This window comes from Lemur catta, chromosome 10 (genome assembly GCF_020740605.2).
Source record: "Lemur catta isolate mLemCat1 chromosome 10, mLemCat1.pri, whole genome shotgun sequence".
Taxonomy (NCBI): domain Eukaryota; kingdom Metazoa; phylum Chordata; class Mammalia; order Primates; family Lemuridae; genus Lemur; species Lemur catta.
In genome coordinates, this window is record NC_059137.1 from 42,640,410 (window position 1) to 42,655,816 (window position 15,407).

Genomic DNA, 15,407 nt, shown 5'->3' on the forward strand with positions numbered 1-15,407 from the left:
GTAAAACATTTTTACGTAATTATCTCATTTGAGCCCAATCTGTTTGCAGTGGTCATTTGTCATCCTTTTGGCCACTTTGTAGCTAAACAGTTTGGCAGAGTTTTTCCCTTACCACACCCTGAAAGGGAACTGAAAGTGACCAACACTGGCTTTCCTAGTCTTCCTTATCACTGGGACATGAGTGTATTGTGATTCACCTACCCAAAACTTGAATGACAGCCAGAAGCAGGACTTTAGGGAGTAAGGGTGAAAGGTGCAGCAACTACATCTAGTTTCCAAGACTGCAAAAGCTATCAGCTTCAACCAGTGTCCAGCATCAATGTGTGTGTCAGTGTAAGCTGCAGTTTTCATGCTCAGAGGCTTCATTAGCAGCAGTGTCTCTAGGCTATTTCTTCAACCTCTTGGAGAGTCTGTGAGCTACTTGATGTCCTTTAATACTTGGTTCCCCAACCTATGGTCAGTTATATAATTATTTCATTATATATTACAATGTAATGATAACAGAAATAAAATGCAAAATAAATGTAATGCATTTGAATCATCCTGAAACCATCCCTGCCTCCCCAGTCCATGGAAAAATTGTCTTCCAAGAAAATGGTTCCTGGAGCCAAAAAGGTTGGGGACTGCTGCTTTAATGAATTCCTTTTCTGCTCTTAAATCAACCATACATAGTTTCTGTTGCTTGCAATTAAGAACCCTGACAGATAAAACAGTTGAAATTGGCAGGACAGATACTAATATGTAAGTTTTAAAGAGATTAAATAATTTGTTTAAAATCACTTGGGTAATAAGGAGTGATCCCTGTACCCATATCCTTTTCATGATGAAAAAGAAATAAAGAATAGAAATACATTTCACTTATTAGCCTATTTGCTCCCTTGGAGTAGGCACCATATCTTATTTGACTTTGGATCATTGTGTATTAGATTCTGTTGTTTTTAAGATACAGGGACTTAGGTTACATCAAATAACTATAGGCTTGTTGTAAGACTACTTGTGTGTCAAGTTCCTTTTGGTCTCTAGACCTTTCGACTACTAGTCTTTCTTCCTGGAATCTTTGTCCCATTGTTTTTCTCTGTCAAAAATCCTAATTATCATTCAAGTTTTAACTCAAATTTCTTTCTTCAAAGAGGTTTCTGGCATTCCAGACTAGATTTGTGTTCCACTTTCCCCTGGCTCCTCTACCCCCTTATACGTCTTCAGTGTACCCTGTACTTTTCCTACTATTAAAAGATGAACTTTGGCACATTAAAATTTTAAGGAGTTTATTTGAGCAGACAGCAATTCATGAATTGGGCAACTCCAAATCATAAGTGGTTAGGGGCTCTGCCAGAGGTAGTTGAAAGGAAAGCTTCTATAGGGTGAATGCAGAAGCAGAACACAGAAATTATTTGATTGATTAGAGTTTAGGCTGGGTATGGTGGCTAATGCCTGTAATCCCAGCACTTTGGGAGGCCAAGGCTGGAGGATTGCTTGAGGCCAGGGATTCCACACCAGCCTGAGCAACATAGCAAGATCCCATCTCTATGAAAATTTTAAAAATTAGCCAGGCATGGTGGTGTGCACCTGTCGTCCCAGTTACTTAAGAGGCTGAGGCATGAGGATTGCTTGAGCTCAGAAATTCAAGCCTGTAGTGAACTACGATCATGTCACTGCATTCCAGCCTGGGTGACAGGGCAAAACTCTGTCTCTAAAAATAAATAAATATAGTTTAAGCAATTGCCTTATTAGGACTATTCTGGTGGGATCTTCAAGACCATATAACTCGTGAGCAGTTGGCTGCCTGTGATTGGCTGGGTTTAAGTTTCATTTTCCTTATTTAGGAACCCGCAACATTAGAGCTACTTCAGGCTAATGGCCTCCCATTGAATTATTTTAACACTGCATATCGCCCATTATAATTTGCAATTATATATTTATTTGCATTGTCAATGACAAAGCCCAGAACTAGTTAAAGTAATGAGGACAAATTTTAATCTGTAATTTACTATTGCAATAGAGAAAAGACTTCAGTGTCAACTGAACTCAGCCTCCATTTGTACAGAGGTGACTGGGCATTTTAAAGGGAGAATGAGGGAGAATAAGGGAAGGGGGTCAATCAAGTGCTCAGTAGAATCAGGGAAGTTAAGAATTACAAAAAGCAGGAAGGGGGTTATAAAAACTCTCTCCTGTGACTAAAACTTTAGTCAGGCCCAAAGCCGTCCTTTCTGCCTAGGCCTGACCTTGGGCTTCCCTCTCTATCCTTACAGAACCCAATTTGAGCAAAAATCCTGCTAAGTCACTTTAGCAAAGTCTCTCATCCTTGGAATCTGACCACCCTTGGTATCTTATCATCCTGGACTTTCTTGAGGAAGAATTCTGTTGAGTCAGTTTAACAAGAATTTCTCTTACCCTTGATGATTCATCTTAGTAATTTTCTATCCACTGACCCCCATCCTGCTCCTTGGCTACAAAGTCCCACTTGAATATGCTGTACTGCATTTGGAATTGCAATCTCCCTCCCTGAATGCAAAACCCCATTGCAGTAGGTACTATACCTATTATCATGGTCTTTCTTGAATAGGTCTGCCTTACTGTTTTTAAAAAGTGCTAAAGTCTGAATATATTGTCCTCCCCCCCCCCCCCCCCCCACAATTCATATGTTGAAACCTACCCCTTCAGTTGATGGTATTAGGAGGCGGGGTCTTTAGTAGGTGACTAGGTCATGAGGGCAGAGTCCACATGAATAGAATTGGTGCCCTTATTAAAGAGGCTCAAGGGAGCTCTTGGGCCTCTTCCACCTGTGAGGACACAGCAACAAGGTTCTATCTATGAAGCAGAGCACCCTCAAGAGACACCAAATCTACTGGCCCCTTGATTTTGGACTTCCTAGCCTCCAGAACCGTGAGCAATAAATTTCTGTTGTTTACAAATCATCCAGTTTAAGGTATTTTGTTATAGCAACCCAAATGGATGAAGATTTCTTCTTAGGAATGATCTGTGGGGGCAGTCCTTAGTAGATGTCTTATGTTTTTTACCTTTCCTGGGGATCTGCCTAATGCGTACCGTTAGTAAAAGCTATTCATTTGGAAGGGAGTGTTGTATAACTCCGCCTCCAGGCTTGACCCTCCAGAATTGGGAGGTCCTGAGGTTTTTATTTTCCTTTACACTAGAAAGCAGCATCACGGAGAGTTTGTTAAAAATATACATTATCAGCTCTACCCCAGACTTACTGAATCAGCATTTGCATTTCAACAAGCCGCTAGATGAAAGCAAACATACTTTAAAAGAATGGACGTTGACTACCGTCTTTACTTGCTAAGAACAAGGAGACTGAGGTGCTTGTAACGGAGGGAAACGATTAATAGTTAGTTACCAGTTTGGCCTCAAGCTTCCAGGTTTTAATGGAAAGAAACGTTAACCTGCAAAAATCTCAGAGGACTCTGGGGAAAAAGGGATAAGGATTCCTTAACATAAGATAACCAGGCAATCTCACTAAACCATTCAGCTGTGCGCAGCGCTGGGGACCCAGATTTAAAATATCCGGGTTCGGCGCCCCAGCTGCTCACGCCCCCATTGGCGCGCGGCATTGTGGGATTTGTAGTCCCGGGCCGAAAGTACAACAAACAATTCGGCCCGGGCTCGGGAAGAATCCGGGTTTGGACAGGACTCGGGGTTCAGACATCAGGACAAAAAGGCCGGGCATCGCTATCTCTTCCTCGGCCGGTGGTCCAGAGCCCAGGAAAGAAGCAAGCCACCGCAGCTCGGCGTCGGCCTCAGCAGGCGGGACGCACACGCTCAGCGTCATGGCCGGCTGAGGCAGATGATGAATTCCGGTGTCCATGTGAGGGTTGCTGTGTCACTCGGCCCGCTCGGCGCTCCGCTTCCCCGCCGCCCTTCCGCACCGGCTCGCGGGCTCTTCCGGTACCCGACTGCCGCTTACCTGCAGGCCCTTCTACTGCAGCCTCCCGGCGCACGCCGGGTCTCCCCTGCGGACGGATCTCGAGCGGTGTCCGGGCCCGGCGCCAGACCGACACTGGCCATGGCGAGCGGCGCCACCAGGTACCGGCTGAGCTGCTCGCTCCCGGGCCACGAGCTGGACGTGCGGGGCCTGGTGTGTTGCCTCTATCCGCCGGGTGCCTTTGTGTCGGTGTCCCGAGACCGCACTACCCGCCTTTGGGCCCCCGACAGGTGAGCGCCGTGAGCCCTGCTGCCCTCGCCCGTGTTGAAAGCTTCCTGGCGAGTGGGAAGAGGGTGACCCTTCCCCTTCTATCCTTCCTTCTCCCTCTCTTCCCAGCCTCCCCTCTGCTCCCCGTCCCTCCCAATCATCACAATACTGGCACTTTGGGCGCGCAGTGCAAGAACTAGAGAGATTAAAGTGCAAAGAGAGCACCAGATTGGGAGACCGGAGATCTACTTTCTTGTTCTTACTTGACCACTAACGAGTGAGTGACCTTGGACAAGCCTTTTGGGGCTTCGGTTTTTGGACGATGATCTTCCAAGTTTCTTTTAGACTTGAAAATTTACTGATGCCAGTTGCACCCTCCTAATTGAGGTAATATGAAAGCATCTGGTATGTTCTCTCTTAATTTTTTTTCCCCTCTAAGTTGCTCTGTAGTCTTCTCTCAGATTTAATTTGTGAAGACCTTAGTTCTCAAAAGCTGCATTGAATCCTCTGCTCATTGTTCAAGTTAGAATTTTAGTCTGTGGTCTGTGACGGTCTTGAGTGGAAGTGGTGAAACCCCGCAAATGTTATATTGCTGTGTGGGATGAGCCGTTTTTTTGAGGACAGAGAACGCCCATTGCCTTCAAAGGATTTATCAGAGGGGTTCATGGTTCCCCAAAATGAAAAAGACTAAAAAAGACCAGAAGATAAAGCTCCAGTCTAGATTAAGTTCAAGGGTTCAGCCCTGATCTGGTCGATTGTAACAGGAAATTTAAGACCTAGAAGACAAATTTCAGTTCAGAAAATGAAAAACTGAGGTTACTTTGTTATTTAGTAAGTTTCCCCTCGCTAGAGGTTTCAGAGTTTGCATGACCAGCCATAAATTCAGTTGATATCTATTGAGTGCCTCCTGTTTGTTTGGGATCCTGGAGAGGACTAAGAAGTTTACAGTGTTTATGAAGCATTCTTACGGTCTGCTGGGGAAGATGGATCAAAAACGAAGCAAATAAATAATTAAAAATTGGCATATGTACTGTGAAGAAAACATACAGAGGAGAAAGGACCTCTGAAGAGGTTTTTTCTTTTTTTAAGCTGACATCTGAAGCATGAGTTGTATGAAGCTGGTCTTGGAGGGGCGAATGAAGAGGATTGAATTAGGCACCAAGAACAGCAATCACAGAGGCTCTGGATTGAGAAAGAGGAAAGTCCCTGTGTGGCAGTAGGGAATGCACTTTGAGGTGAAGGCAGTTGTTAGAGGTTGGCAGGAGCCAGGTCATGGAGTTTGTAGGTGGAAGCCTTCAGATAGTTTCAAGCAGAGAGTAGCATGATCTGATTCACTTGTTGAGAAGTTTCTGCTTGCAGCTGATGGAGAATGGATTGGAAATGGATAAGTGTGGAAGTAGATCTGTTTGAATGCTTTTGCAGGAGTTTTAGCCAAAGCACAATGGTCCACTGGACTGAATATTATAGGACAAACTACTGTATTGAATTGGGTGAGATGACCTTTAAAGATTTCTTGTAACTCTAAGATTCTGTGATATCCCAAATGACTTAGTAACACTAATATGTAACTTTTTTTGCATTTGAGCACAATTATTGATTAAACTTACCTTTAACATGGGAGTCTAGTAGAAGTGTATGTCCAGTAGCATATAAACATTGCAGTGAGGAGTAAAGATGCCTGTTTTAATAGTTGAATCCTATCATTAAACTTTAACATGTTTTGTAGGATGGTACTAGGTTGGCCAGAGTTTAAATCACTGGAGTGGTTCCATTTACCAGGAACTTGAGGAACTTTGGGCTGAAATGATTCTCTATTTGAAAACTTGTTTTTAAAATTATTATCATTTTTTTTTTGTTTTTGTTTTTCAGAATTCATTCATGTATTCAGTGACTGTTCAACAGCTTGCATTTTGCTAGACATAGGACTAGATAGTGGATGATTAGTGAGATAAGATTAACCTCTTCATTTACAACTGCTCAGGTTAGAGAGTCTCATAGTCATTAGGTGATTAACCTCAATATGGATCCCAACTAGAGTATACCATACCTTTAACATTATAAAAAGTATTCTCAAGACTGACATACTGACAATTTTTATTTCATGGTATATGTCTTCTGTTTTAGATTGCTATAACATTAATACCACAAACTAGGTAATTTATAAAGAAAAGAAATTTATTTCTTGGAGTTCTACAGGCCAGGAAGTCCAAAATCAAGGTAGTGGAAGTCTCATATGGGCCTTCTTCCTGCGCCATCCAATGGCAGAAAGGCAAGAGAATGGACATGAGAGAGCAAGAGCAAAGGGGGACTGAACTCACTGTTATAACAAAGCCACTTTTGCAATAACTAACCCACTTCTGTTATAATCACATTAATCCATTCATGAAGGCAAAGCCCTCATGACCTGATCACCTCTTAAAGGTCTTACTCCTCCACACTGTTGCACTGAGGACTAAGTTTCCAAATGTGTACTTTGGGGGACACATTTAAACCTTAGCAGTATATTAGTAAAGTTAATGAAGTGCTATAAAATGTTTGGAGCCAAGTAGTAAATGAAATTTGCTTTCCCCTGGAGCCAAGTAGATGAAATTTGCTTTTGCATGTTTGTTGTTGATAAGGTTCTGGATCAGGGTGGTAAGTGTAGGGATGAAGTGGAAATGATGAGAGAATTTAGTTTGAGGGTGGCAGAAATAGTTCTATTCTAGGGTGGACTAACTAAGCCAGATACATAGTCTTTCACAAAAGCCCATCGAAAACCTGGAAAGTCTCTGGGCCTTCTGAAAGTCATTCAGAATGGAGACACATTTTTGGTTGTACATTGAACTGAGCAGGTCAGCATGCCATTGTTTGAGACTGCTTCAGGCCTCTATAAGCTGACTTCAAACTAAATTGGGTTTTCCAAGTCTTCTGAGTTGGGAGAGACTAGGTAGGGCTTCAACAGCTTTGCCTTTTGAAAACTACCCATATTTGAAGATACAACTTAAGATTTAGGATCATGTGTTAAATCTTCCCTGATCATGCTAACACTGAAGTGACTTCTCCCTCATGTAAACACTCAATCACTTTAGGTCCTTAGTCAAATAGTTCTGCGGGGTTTGTTAAGGAATCAAAACAATTCCACTTCCTAGCATACCCTCATTTCCCTTTCTCAGATGTACGATTTTCATCTAACTGCTTATTTTTTTTAAGTTTATTTTATCCTTTTAGGAGAGAGTGAAACTGCTTATTTTTGTATTTTACTTCTATGTCTATATATAAAATGCTGTTTTGCAATATTTTTAATTAAAAAATTTATTTTAGGCGTTATCTATTAGTTCCTACTATGGCATATGAATATTTAGCTCTCTTTCTGCCTTCAACTCAATACATCCTTTCTATGCTCTGACCCTTAATTAACGTAGACTAAATCAGTATTTTGTGACTATATACACCTGAGCTGTGAAATAAACCATAATAACTTCTCTTCGACAATTTTATGACCTCCATGTAGCTAATAATTATTTTGATTTTGGTTTTCATTTGCTTCATTTTGTATGTATTTATCACTAATTCAACTTCAGATTCTTTGTTAGTTATCTAAATTGCCTCTTAAGATACTTAGACACATTAGATATTTTACAGTTTCCTCTTCCTGACAGTGGAAACTTTCTGACCTGATCTGTCTGCCTCTGGTGCACGAGTAATCCTGGAATTTACCTTTACTGGCATCTCTGAAATTCCATTTTGAACCTCTTGTGTTGGATTTCTATTATCAGTATCCTTTAACTTTCTCTTTCTTAGTTTTCTTCCTTTTTGCCTTATTGGAGCACATCCTCTAGGAGCTTCTTGAAATATACTACATCAATAATAAATGTATTAAGACATTGTAAGTCTGAAAATGATTTTATTCTGTCTTGCTACTGGAATGGTAATTTGAATGGTAGTACAATAGTATTCTAATTTCAAAATATTTTTGCTTCAAAATTCTGAAGTCATTGCTCCCTAGGATTCTGTCTTCTAGTGTTACTGTTGAGAAGTCTGAAGCCATTCTGATTTTTGACCTATTATTATATTTTCTCTCTGGAAGGCCGTCTATTTTTATCCATTGTTTCAGGCCATTAGTGGGCCCTTTTAATATGAAAACTCATGTCCATTAAAGTCTGAGAAATTTTTAAAAATTAATTCTTTTGTTTCTTTCTCTCTCTTCTGTCTTTTTTCTGAAACTTTTTAATTATGATATTGAGCTGGTTTTCTCAATTTCTTTTTCTCTTATTTTTTAAAAAATTCTATCTCTTTTTTGTTTTTTATTTTTTGGTTATACTTTTTAGGAGATTGCCTTGACTTTTTGTGAAATTATGTCCTTGTTTCATGTTTGTATTATTTTCTCATATCTCTAAGGATGATGATGATTTTTAAAAATTTTATTAAGTTATTTTCTCCTTAATGATCTATTTCCTCCAAATTGATTTTTTCTTCTATTTATTTTCGTCACTATATTTCATGCTGGAGGCTTTGCCCAGATGTCTGGTAATCTTTATTGTGTGCTCAGTGTTAAGGGTGGAAGACTAAAAAGCTTTGTGGAAGTTCTGTGCTCCTGGGTGGGGCTTGCTGTCAGTGAGCTTTACTGTAGGCTTATCTAGTGGGGCCATTTCACTGGACTGGTTTCTTGTCTAGAGAATGAGGATGTGGCCTCTAGAGTTTTGCTTTTGGTGGTCTTGGGCTCCATTATGAATGTACATATTACTCACACCCCAAGACTCAGCTATCCTTATGTTCTCCCCTATTCAAAGACTTTCACTTTTTTTTTTTTTTTTTGAGACATAGTCTCACTCTGTTGCTCAGGCTAGAGTGTAGTGGCATCATCATAGCTCACTGCAACCTCAAATTTCTGGCGTCAAGCGATGATTCTCCTACCTCAGCCTCTCGAGTACCTGTGACTATGCCATCATGCCTGGTGAATTTTTGTATTTTTTGTAGAGACGGGGGTTTCGCTCTTGTTCAGGCTGGTCTCGAACTCCTGGCCTCAAGCAATCTTCCTGTCTTGGTGACTTTCACCTTTCTAAAGAAAAGGCTTCAGACTTTTGCTGGGTGCAGGAAGGGCAGTTGTCTGGCTGGGTTGTCTGGCTGCCTTTTTTTTTTTTCTTAGTACTTTAAGTACTTTGCCATCAATTCAAGAAATACTTAATGCTTACCATGTAAAACTTTGTGCTAGAGACCTGGGAAGATGTAAAGAAGAACCAAATCTAAATTGTGCCATTAAGAACTTCACAGAGGCTGGGCATGGTGGCTCACACCTGTAATCCCAGCACTTTGGAAGGCCAAGGTGAGAGGATTACTTGAGGCCAAGAGTTTCAGATCAGTCTGGGCAGCATAGCAAGACTACCGAAGATGCATGCAAACATCTTTGCTGAAAAGTGCCAAGGGTAGATTTAGTGGTTTACATAATACAGATTTTAAAACATATTCTCTCTTATTACTTTCTTTGTACTTATTGATAAAATGGTTTCAAAAGCACATTCTTAAAACTCCAAAAATCCACTAACATGAAGTAGATAAGTTAAAATTGGCTCCTACCACGTAATTTGCTTTGAAGTCTTTTCCATTTCATTCAGCTTCTGACTGATTCTCAAGATTGACTAGTCTTCCTTGTTCTAGTTCCTGCGTCTTTGTCCCCATTTCTGGAGGTGCATAGTGGTGCTAATTTTTTCCCTCCACTGTTTTTTTTATTGTGATACCATTGCCTTCTTAACCATTTTTAATGTACAGCTCAGTGATATTAATACATTCATTATGTGGAGTCATTACCACCATCCCTCTTCATAACTCATTTCATCTTGTAAAACTGAAGCTCTCTACCCATTAAAACAATAACTCCCCATTCCTCCTTTCGTCAGCCTCTGACAACCACTATTCTACTGTATATTTCTATGATTTTGACTACTGTAAGTACCTCATGTAAGTGAAATCATATCATAGTTGTCTTTTTGTGACTGGCTTATTCTGCTTAGCATAATGTCCTTAAGCTTTATCCATGTTGTAATATGTATCAGAATTTCCTTTTTAAGGCTGAATTTTATTTATTAATTTAGTTTATGTATACCACATTTGTTTATTCATCCACTGATGGACACTTGAGTTGTTGCCACATTTTAGCTATTGTGAATAATGCTGCTATGAACGTGGTTGTGCAAATATCTATGTGAGACCTTGCTTTTATTTCTATTGGGAACATACCCAGAAGTGGAACTGCTAAATCATATGGTAACTATTTTTAATTTTTTGAGGAATCATACAGTTTTACACAGCAGGTATCTGTTCCTGGGTAGCATATTCTGTATATATATGGTAGTTCTAATTGGGTCATTGAGTTGTTCAAGTTCTCTATTTTCTTACATATTTTTTCTGGCTGTTTTATTATTGAGAATGGCTTACTGAAGTATTTAACAATTATTGTAGAACTCTCTATCCCTTCAGTTCTGTCAGTTTTGCTTCATATATTTTGAAGGTCTGTTCTTAAGTACATAAATGTTTGTAATTGTTGTATCTTCTTGCTGTACTGAACCTTTTATTGATATATATATATTCCTTTGTCTCATTATCTTTTTTTAGAGTCTATTTTGGTTGCTCTCTTTTGGTTGCTATTTTCATGGAATATCTTTTTCTTGTGTGTTAGGATCTAAAGTGAATCTTTTGTAGACAGCACATAATTGGATTGTGTTTTTAAAATTTATTTTGCCAATCTTTGTCTTTTAATTGAAGAGTTTAATCTATTTACATTTAAAGTAATTACTGATACCATTTGGTATACCATTTTGATACCATTTCTATATGCCTTTTTGTTCCTCATTTCCTGCATTATTGTCTTCTTTTGTGTTTAGTTGAGTTTTTGCAGTGAAATTTTTAAATTCCTTTCTCATTTCCTTTTTTGTATATCCTATAGCTGTTTTTCTTTGTGGTTACCATGAGGATTACACTTAACATCCTAAAATTATAGCACTCTAATGTGAATTTATATGTTTAACTTAAGTTAACATACAAAAACTCTGCTCTTTAAGAATTTCATCCTTACCTGTTTCAGTTGTTGATGTCACAAAATTACATCGTTATACACTGTGTGTCCCAAAACATAAACTAATAATTATTTTAAATGCATGTCTCATAAATTATGTAGAAAAAAATGTGAAGGTACAAACCAAAGTTAACAATAATACTGGATTTTAGACTAATTGTCTTTTAAATATATTAATCTCCTAAATCATGTAGAAACCAAAAGGTGGAGTTACAGAGACAGAGAAACTACTGTTACAGTGTTACTAGATGTATTTATTATTATTGAGGTATTTATTCATATGGTTTTGAGTTACTGTCTATAATCCTTTCATTTCACCTTGTAAGATTCCCTTAAGCATTTCTTGTAGGGCAAGTTTGGTGGTAATGGACTCCCTCAACTTTTATCTGGAAATTTCTTAATTTCCCCCTCACTTTAGAAGGACAGTTTTTCAGGGTATAGGATTATTGATTGATAGGGTTTTTTTTCCTTTTAGTACTTTTTATATATTGGCCCTTTGCCTTCTGGCCTCCAAAGTTTTTGATGAAAAATCTGTTGATTACATTATTGAGCATCCCTTGTACATGATAAGTTACATCATTGTCACTGCTCACAGAGATTCTTTGTCTCCGTTTTTCTTAAGTTTGATTATAATGTATGTCTGTGGGTCTATTTCACTGTATCTTCTTGGAGTTCATTGAGCTTTTTTGGATGTTTATGTCTTTCATTAAATGTGGCATCCCACATTTTTCAGCCATTATTACTTCAAATATTCTCTCCACTGCTTTCTCTCTCTCCCCTCTCTTCTGAGGCTGCCACATATGTATGTTGATCCACTTCATGGCACCTTATAAGTCCCTTAGGCTCTGTTTACTTTTCTTCAATCTTTTTTTCTTTTTGTTGCTTAAAGTTGATAATTTCTACTGTCCTATGCTCAAGTTCACTGATTCTTTCTTCTGCCAGCTCACATCTGCCTTTGAATTCATCTAGTAAATCATTTCATTTCAGTTATTGTACTTTGAGCTTCAGAATTTCTTTTTGGCTTGTTTTTTGGGTTTTCTAGCTCTTTAAAGTCTTTGTCTAGTAGATCTGCCATCAAGTCTTTTCCAGGGACAGTTTCTATTGACTTATTTTTTTTTCCTTTGAATGGGCCATATTTTCTGTTTATTTGTATGCCTTGTGATTTTTTGTTGTTGAAAATTGGACATTGAATATAATAATATGATAATTCTAGAAATCAGATTCTTTCCCTTTTTGAGGATTTGCTGTTGTTTGTTTTGTTTTTGCCTATTGTTTTTGGTTTTTGGATTGTTGCAGGCTGTCTGTGTGCTAAAGATTAGCCTTAGGTATATACTTAGGGTCTTTTCAGGTTTTTGCTGAGCCTATGCTTTTCCCTGGGTGTGCATGTTCACTTTCTAATTTTCCCTGCTTATGCAGTTGTTTGAGTGTCTTAATCTGTATTGTCTGGCTTCCAAAAGAGGAAAAAGAGAAAAATGCAGGGAGTGAAATGGGAATTGATCCTTTAAATCTTCTGGAAATCACTTCTGCTGGAAAGTTAGGGGCTTGCAACATTGTGGGAAAGTGCAGCAACAATGGCTGCATGCCTCTTTGTGCTTCTGTGATCAGAACAGTAATTGGTGATTAGAGAACAGATCACTGATATTTGGAGGACGGGATCCTTTTTGCCCACTCCTGCAATTAAGAGCAAGCTGCTCTAGTAGCATGTGTATGCCTGCCTGCTGTGGGGTTAGGGGTGGTAAGTATTACTGTGCTAAGAGCTGAAATTGATCAAAATTAGCCTCAGTTTACAGTCCAGGCCTTCCTTTGGAAGTTGCAAACTCCAGAGTTCCAAAATAGTTACATCAGACAGATTCTGCCAGTGCAAATGTTATCTAGATGGGGAGACAGATGCCTGGTGCTTCCTACTCTGGTATCTTCCCAGAATCCTCTCCAGTCCTTGAACCTTTTGGGAATTCATGGGTAAATTGGTTCTCCAACTGCCCTGCTACCTGCTTAGAACTCATTTTTCTCAGGTCTCCTAAGGCCTTTCCTACTTTTCTGTCAGCTTTTGGTATTCAAGTTTGTGTTCCTGTTCTTTTTTTCCATCCTCCCTGGCCTTGTGGATTTATGTCTTTATTAAAAGACATAACTATTTATTGTTTTAGTGGGGTTTGGGAAGGGAGTGAAAATAGGTGACTGTGTGCAGTCTTTGTCTGGGAGTTTGATGTTTTTATATGCACTTATCTCCTTCAACTAGACTGCAAACTCTATTGATTTAGCTTGAGTTAGGGATATAACTCTTTAAATCCCTCTCAGCAGCTAACTTACTGCTTTCCACATAGTATGTCATAGTCTGTTGTTTGACTTGTGAAGTAAGGCAGTGATGCTAAGTGATTGGTGTGTATAACGTATTGGGAATCATTCTAATCCCAAGGCAATTATTAATTTACTGTGTCCTAGAGGAGCCATTTATATATCCCTGTGTTAGTTCCTTTTTCGCATATTGAGAGTGATTGATATTCTCATCACTAATGGGCATTAAGTTAATGCTTTATAGTGTGAAAATGTTCTCACTGTGTTTGCAGCTTACTCATAGTCAATTCCATTGTCTTAATTGCACGTATGTTTCATTTCATTGGGGATTTCTTGGGGTCACAATCATTGATGAGTAGAAATAAAGACAGAAATAAGAAAAAGCCACTCATGATATTTGTTTCTCTTCCTTTCCTTCCTTGTTCTTTCTGTTAATTAACACACTCTTATCAATGAAACACTAATCAAACTTTTGCTAATCTGATGTAAAGCTCTCTAGTAGCTCATGTAAATTAGCTACTTAATGTTTAATTTAAAACAATGAGCTCTTATAATAGTATGTTCAACCTAGATACTAAATAAAAATGAATGCTTTGACATTTTATGTTCTAGGCTAAGTCAGGGTACATATGTATACCTATTAATTTATCTTGTCTTTCCAGTCCTAACAGGGGCTTTACAGAAATGCACTGTATGAGTGGCCACTCCAATTTTGTCTCTTGTGTATGTATCATACCCTCAAGTGACATGTATCCTCATGGACTAATTGCCACTGGAGGAAATGACCACAATATTTGCATTTTCTCCCTGGATAGCCCAGTGCCACTTTATATTCTAAAAGGTCACAAAAATACTGGTGAGTATGACACTTTGGTATTTTTCTGTTTGAAGAAGTTTCATCTCTTTGAAAGTAGAATTCACATATCCATTTTCTCAAGTTTTTATTATATTTTGTTTTACCTACAGCTATGGCTCAAAAGTGAAAACCTTTTTGGATCATCTTAGTTCTGTAAATTCTCTGTTACAAATTTATTATTGTCATCAGTAAAGATTGACATGCTTATATATATATAAAGTATTCAGTTATAAAAGGAAGAGACTATACAATTTTAATATACTTCATGATTTTGGTTTTCAACTATTTTGTGCAATAAACTCATTTACTCATGAGAACTAAAAGTATTTCTTTATCTTTTGGGTATCATGTCTGTGTTTATGCAGCAAATTGAAGACCCAGAAGGAATGTGTTTAGGGCTTTGGTATCATTAATGAAGAGTATTTAATATTTTTGAATATCATTTTCTGTGATTTGTATGTATTCCCGATTTTGTGATAATTCTGGATTTATGTGTGGCTTAGCAGGTCTTTGTTATAAAATGACATGCTTAACAATGTGGTATGTGTGCTTTTTTTTATATATCTCAAATAGTCTGGGACATGTTCCATAAATACTTTAAACTTAATTCCTTTAAAGAATTTATAAAATGTTTGTATGTGTTTGTATGTATATTTGTGTTTGTGAAATCTTCAACCTGAGCAAGAACGAGACCCCATGTCTACTAAAAAATTAGCCAGGCAATTAAAAATAGAAAAAATCAGCCAGGCTTGGTGGCACATGCCTGTAGTTCCAGCTACTTGGGAGGCTGAGGCAGGAGGATCGCTTGAGCCCAGGAGTTTGAGGTTGCTGCGAGTGACACTGACATCACTTCACTCTAGCCTGGGCAACAGAGTGAGATTCTTGTCTCAAAAAAAAAAATGTCTTTAAAAAAGAATGTCTGGGTGATGATTAGTATTCTAAACATCAGGGAGATGATGCACAGGTGTTTCCACATCTGGTCCAAATATGGTTCCTCTTACATTCAGAAATCTGTAGGCTAAAAACACAAGTTGTCTGTCACCCATACCCGACATACAGTTGTG

General features: G+C 38.6%; 1 protein-coding gene across 5 annotated transcripts in view; it reads left to right on the plus strand.

Moving 5' to 3' along the window:
- Window positions 1-15,407, plus strand: part of PLAA (phospholipase A2 activating protein) — a 37,857-nt gene that overhangs the window by 1,187 nt on the left and 21,263 nt on the right. For 3 of the 5 annotated variants that reach the window (XM_045563789.1, XM_045563792.1, XM_045563790.1), the window contains exons 1-2: window positions 3,617-4,170; window positions 14,150-14,343. In XM_045563789.1, the coding sequence (XP_045419745.1) occupies window positions 3,803-4,170; window positions 14,150-14,343 (562 nt within the window). In that variant the 5' untranslated portion in view covers window positions 3,617-3,802. Of the gene's footprint in view, window positions 1-2,789; window positions 2,884-3,616; window positions 4,171-14,149; window positions 14,344-15,407 lie in introns of those variants that run through there. The other 2 variants (XM_045563793.1, XM_045563794.1) reach the window with 2 other exon arrangements.